General features: G+C 38.8%; 1 protein-coding gene across 1 annotated transcript in view; it reads right to left on the bottom strand.

The window, feature by feature from the left end:
- Window positions 1–606: 606 nt before the first annotated feature.
- Window positions 607–6,000, bottom strand: part of exoc6b (exocyst complex component 6B) — a 128,528-nt gene continuing 123,134 nt past the window's right edge. The window contains 2 exon segments of the mRNA XM_062444951.1: window positions 607–764; window positions 3,289–3,401. Of these exon segments, the coding sequence (XP_062300935.1) occupies window positions 638–764; window positions 3,289–3,401 (240 nt within the window). The 3' untranslated portion in view covers window positions 607–637.

Below are 6,000 nucleotides of genomic sequence, written 5' to 3'. Positions count from 1 at the left end.
AGGAAGACATTCATTGCTAGTTTTGGTGTTTTCATGAGATTTGTTGACTTTGAATAAGAAATAAAGAGAATATCACCAGATTTATTCATTAATATCAGTTTGTAGGAAGAGTTTTGTGTCATCAGGTTTGTTAGATTAAAGTTATTTTAGAGGAAGCAATAAACTCAGTTTATATTCTGGGCACTGGATGTGATATTGAAGCTATCAAATAAAGCAAACTTTATCTTTATATCGCCCAGATTTTGAAGGGTTTCTAACATCTAACATCCTCATCTCAGCCAGACTGAGTAGTTCTTGACACTTTGAAGTAACCGGTAAGTAAGATCGATAAGTTGAGGTCAGACAAAATACTTAATTAAGCTCCAGCAGTCAAAGACAATCCAGTTTTTAAAAAACAGATTAACGTTGCTTATTGTAGAAGATTGCACGGTGTGTGAGCTTGTTCCAGGTTTGGTTTGGTTATTCTGGGTGTTAAAAGGTGACCTACGGGTGTGGTTGTGGTTTTTTCGGAAGTCCAGTGAAGTTAAGGTGTATAGATCAGCCAGTGGTTGGAGGTGCCGAACAGATCAAATGACGTCTGTTTTTTTAAATCATCAGGCTAAAAAAAAATGAGCCGATTGGACTACAGGCCGCTCTTCTAGGTGTGGTGCTGTGCGATGAGGTTGCGTAGCTGTTTGATGATGGTGTCGATGAGTTTCTGTCTGTCTCTGTCCGTCTTCCTGAACTGGGCGAAGACGTTGTTCTTCCTGCTCGTCTCCCTCATCCTGGAGATAAAGAGTAAAGTGATGGATGGGGGGGGGGGAAGAAAGAGAGAGAGAGAGAGAGAGAGAGAGAGAGAGAGAGAGAGAGAGAGAGAGAGACACAGAGAGAGACAGATAGAAAGAGAGAGAGAGAGAGACAGAGAGAGAGAGAGATAGAAGAGAGAGAGAGAGAGAGAGAGAGAGAGAGAGAGAGAGAGAGAGAAAGAGAGAGAGACACAGAGAGAGACAGATAGAAAGAGAGAGAGAGAGAGACAGAGAGAGAGAGAGAGAGACAGAGAGAGAGAGAGAGAGAGAGAGAGAGAGAGAGAGAGAGAGACACAGAGAGAGACAGATAGAGAGAGATAGAAAGAGAGAGAGAGAGAGAGAGAGAGAGAAAGAGGGGGGAGTGGAAGGATAAATAAGGGTGTAAGCAAAAAAAAAGAATTGAAGGAAGAAGAGGAATGAGAGAAAAAAAGTGGATTAGAGATTAAACAAAGATGAATATTTTTCTTTTTAGTATTTCACACGTTATTTTACATTCTCTGTGTTTGAATGCTTTAATTTTAACTCAGTTTAGCCTTTAAAACGAGCATGCTCGGTACAGACACACACAACTCCGCTATAATCACCTGTTTAAAGAAGAAGAAAAAAAGGACGTTTCAAGCTTGGTATGTGTGCGCTCATTGTCACATGAGACAGCGTATGTGTGTGTTTTGTCGCAGAACGCTTGATTGTTATAGACCTCCAGGAAGTGAAGGGACCCACCAGACCAGACATACCCCCAGCAGGGTGCTTCCTCCTGGGGGGGGGGACAGAGAGACCAGCGAGCCTTGGCCCTTCTCTGGAGCTCCGGAGAGAAAACGCTGACCCTGATTCAGGAAGGTCGACCGTACTGTACTGAACAATGAACCGGATCATACGACTCCCTCTCTCTCTCTCTCTTTCTCTTTATGTGTGTGTGTGTGTGTGTTGCAAATATGTGTGTCCAGATCCGTGTGTGAGAACTTTTCACAGGAAGAAATCCACAGACTCGGATCATAACCCTCGCTGTGAGTTTTCATGCAGGTTTTGTGTGTGTGTGTGTGTGTGTGGTTATCGCTCTCCACGCTGATAAACTGATGGTCCGCTGATACATGATGTGGGTGTCGTTGCAGTGATAACATCCCATTGTCAACATCCAACGTGATAAACATCAGTATCACCACAACACACGTCTATTTTTTGTGTGTTTTTCAAACTTTGGAGGAAAATGTGGGTGCGTATAAAAAGGTATAAATATTATTTCTTCGTTTTTTCTTGCACATACAACACTTTAGTCGTTATCCGAGTAGCCTTTATACATTTTATACATGCCAGACTCATCACACGCACACACAGCAGAGCAGACACGATACTCACGGCTTAAATAACCTGTCAAAACACGACAGAAGAGGGACAGACAGGAGATACAGAAGAGCAGCTGAGATGGAGGTAAAGAGGGATGGCTCGCTCAAGTAGCTGCAAATAATTTCCACTATCAAATATAGTATTTTTTTTTCTTTAAAGGACTAGTTCAACATTTTGGGATATACGATGATTTGCTTTTTACGGTGAAAAAATGAAAAAATGGACAAATTTCAAGTTTGTGTGTTAAGTACAGAGCTGCAGTCAGGGCGTGGTTAGCCTAGCTTAGCATAAAGACTGGAAGCAAAGGGAAACGGTTAGCGTGGTTTTGTTCAGACTCATGTAAAAAAGATTTGATGATTTGAAGATGGCGATTATCTCCATAGTCAGATCGTCCTATCGTCACCCTGTGAGGTAGCCACACTCACTACGCACACCACCTACACCCTAAAAATCGAGCTACACTATTATACGCTATATTAAGTTAGCTAAAATCGCCTTAATATCGGCGTAGGAAAAACTCATCCCTACAATTGTTAATATATAATCCAATAGCCAATCAGCACAAGCCTATCTAGGGCCTCCTAATTTACGATTACTTTCATTGTTATTGTCTTCTTTTCTTTTAGTGTTGTCTATCTTATATTGTATTGTATTGGTTTTGGCTTCCATTTATGTCTTAATGGCCACGTGCCTCCTTAAAGTTAAATTTTACTTCCATGTCCGACAATAAAAGACATAAAATCTGACCAAACTGACTCCGGATACTGTTCACCTGGTTTTATGTTATTCCTCAAACCTCCTTGGGGGTAGTAACATATAGGTTAAACCATCTAAGTAGCTTTTTATTGTTTTAATTCTCAGCTTTAGAGGTGAGTAGGGATATTTTTTTTTTAAACTGTATGTATGTTTACTAACTTTATGGTAAGCTAGGCTAACCACGTTCTGACTCTAGCGCTGTATGTAACCCCCAGACATGAGAGTAGCATCAATTTAGCCAATCAATACACTGTCCATAACAACCCAGAGCCCAGGCTCATGTGTCCAAAGATACTGAATTCCCAACTAAAACCTTAATGGATAAAGAAATCAGGTCAACGGAAAAAAGGAGGGAAGAAAGAGTGGAAAAACTGCATGTTTTTCTGATGAATTAAGGGTTACTCACTTCTCCAGCAGGGCCAGTGCAGTGTGTGGGTTGACTCTCAGGTATTTGCAGGTTGGTTTTCCGTAGTCAGCCAGGTACGTCGACCAATCCCACTGCGTGAACAGTTCCAGTAACTAGATAAAGAAACAGAAAGAGAGAGAGAGAGAGATGAATGAAAGAAAATGCTGTCTCACTATTTGGTGAGATGAAATGATGCGTTAAAGCATTGAGAACATAAACACCGACAACGCCCAGCGGATCGTTGGCTCGCCACGCCGCACGCCAACTCGTCGACATGTCGAATCAGATTTAATAATCAGTTTAAAAAAAAAAAGCAGGATACTCAGAAGTCATGGAAGCATTAAAGTTAGGAAATATGGTAAGAAACCTCAAGTGCTGTGACTGAACCTGGCAGTTTTGTGACAGAGATTAGTCAAATTTATGAAACTATGACGCAAGCATGTTTCCAGAGCCAAATATCTGTCTTAAGACGTTTTAGTCTGAACAGCAGACTACTATGAAGCTGTTTTCCCCTTTATTTGATAAATCATCACATGAAATCTTATTGTAAGTGTAAAAACCTGTTTTACAATCAAAATGTGTCTGTTTTCTCTATTCATATAACTTCAATAAAGTGAATACAGGTTAATATAATTAAAACAGAGGTAATGAACACTTCTTGGGCTTTTTTCCTTTCCTGATGCTCTTTGTTAAACTTTAAAGACACTTTGATTCGGCCTCTTCTGATCATTAATACGATGTAATTGCTGCTAAACAGGATGTTGGTTCCTTCTGTGAGGCATCATTTAAAACTTTTATCCAATAAAATAATCTGCTAAGAAGAGAGAGGTTGTTTGATTCGATTTAAGGGGCAAAAGTTCAGCTTTGTGAATCCATTTCAGATGGCCATTCACCATTCACCATTAAAGATACAGACTGTCATTCAGGAAGCATTAAGTGTCTTTAACCAGCAAATAAAACTTCAAAATTTGAATTTGTCGACTAATAAATCACTTCAAAACACTCAAAAACAGACAAGGAGACACTTATCTTATTATGCTTCCATTACATTAACAGTTATTAAGCTACAGGCTAAATAATATTGTATAATTGTGTATATATATATATATATATATATATATATATATATATATATATATATATATATATATATATATATATATATATTACAATTTCACATTTCTGTTCAGCTATGCTAGTCAGCTAATGTCTTGCTCTAAAACTCAGTCTGGTTATAAAGTAACATTAGCTTTATCAGTTAGCTCTGTTAGCTGCTTTTCTAAATGAGTCAACTGAAAAAGCTAACGTAAGCTTTTTCAACCTTAGCTTTGTCAGTTGGTACCGTTAGCTACTTTGCTAACTGAACCAACTGACAAAGATAATGTTAGCTTCAAAAACAAACAAGTATACTAAGCTTACAATTACATCAACCATTATTAAGCTACAGGCTAAATAACATTGCTAAAATATTTCACTTTTCTGTTCAGTTATGCTAGTCAGCTAATGTCTAGCTCTAAAACTCAGTCCGGTTATAATGTAACATTAGCTTTGTCAGTTGGTTCAGTAAGCTACTTTGCTAAATGAGTCAACTGAAAAAGCTCATGTTAGCTTTCTCAACATTAGCTTTGACAGTTGGTTCAGTTAGGTACTTTTCCTAAATGAGTCAACTGAAAACGCTAACGTAAGCTTTTTCAACATTAGCTTTTTCAGTTGGTTCAGTAAGTTACTGTGCTAACTGAAACAACTAAAAGAGCTCATGTTAGCTTTTACATTAGCTTTGTCAGTTGGCTCAGTTTGCTATTTTACTAACTGAACCAACTGCTACTACTACTTTGCTCATGTTAGCTCTTTTAACATTAGCCTTGTCAGTTGAGTCAGCTAGCTACTTTGCTAACTGAACCAATTAAAAAAGCTCATATTAGCTCTCTTTAACATTAGCTTTGTCAGTTGGCTTCAGCACTGCAATTAAACCCTTACCTTAAAATTTCACATTTCTGTTCAGCTATGCTAGTTAACTGATGTCTAATGTCTTGTTGGCTCAGTTAGCGACTTTTCTAACTGAACAAAGTGAAAAAAAGAGCTAATTTTAGCATATGTGTGACCCAGTTTAGACTGAATACATATGACACATGTGACCTCATAGTTGACCAAATAGTTAAACCTATAAATTAAACATTACATCACACAAAAATAAACAACGTAATCTCAAATGACTAAACATTTAGTCACTAATGCTCTGTTTGATCACACAGCGACTGCGTCTGTTATGTCTGGACATCCCCTCCTCCTCCTTTGATTTTACAGCGTATGTTTCTATGGCGACTTCCTGTTTACATATAGTAACGCTGACACATTAAACAACTCAACATTAATCTCCCGAATTGCTCAATTTTTGACATTTCTTTTGCTTCTCTTTTTTCAGAGTCTGAGGAATTCAAAGTCAGGTAAATAAACACAGGAAAGAAGAAAATGCAGCGTAATTAAAGAATAAAAAGAGACAGGGAAGGTAGAAAGGGGGGGAAAGTGGACAGAGTGAAAAGGAAAAGAGGGGGTGAAGTCTTTCCTCCAAAATGTCCCACAATTGAAACTGTTGCATAACCTGCTGCTGCCCTGCTGAACTCAAGAAAACAGGCCCAGGCAGGCAAACCCCCTTTAAGCCTGCAGACGTACACACACACACACACACTCACACACACATGCACACGCACACAC

Source organism: Scomber scombrus, chromosome 23 (genome assembly GCF_963691925.1).
Source record: "Scomber scombrus chromosome 23, fScoSco1.1, whole genome shotgun sequence".
NCBI lineage: Eukaryota > Metazoa > Chordata > Actinopteri > Scombriformes > Scombridae > Scomber > Scomber scombrus.
The sequence above is the reverse complement of the archived record's forward strand: the minus strand, read 5'-3'. Positions and strand labels throughout refer to the sequence as shown.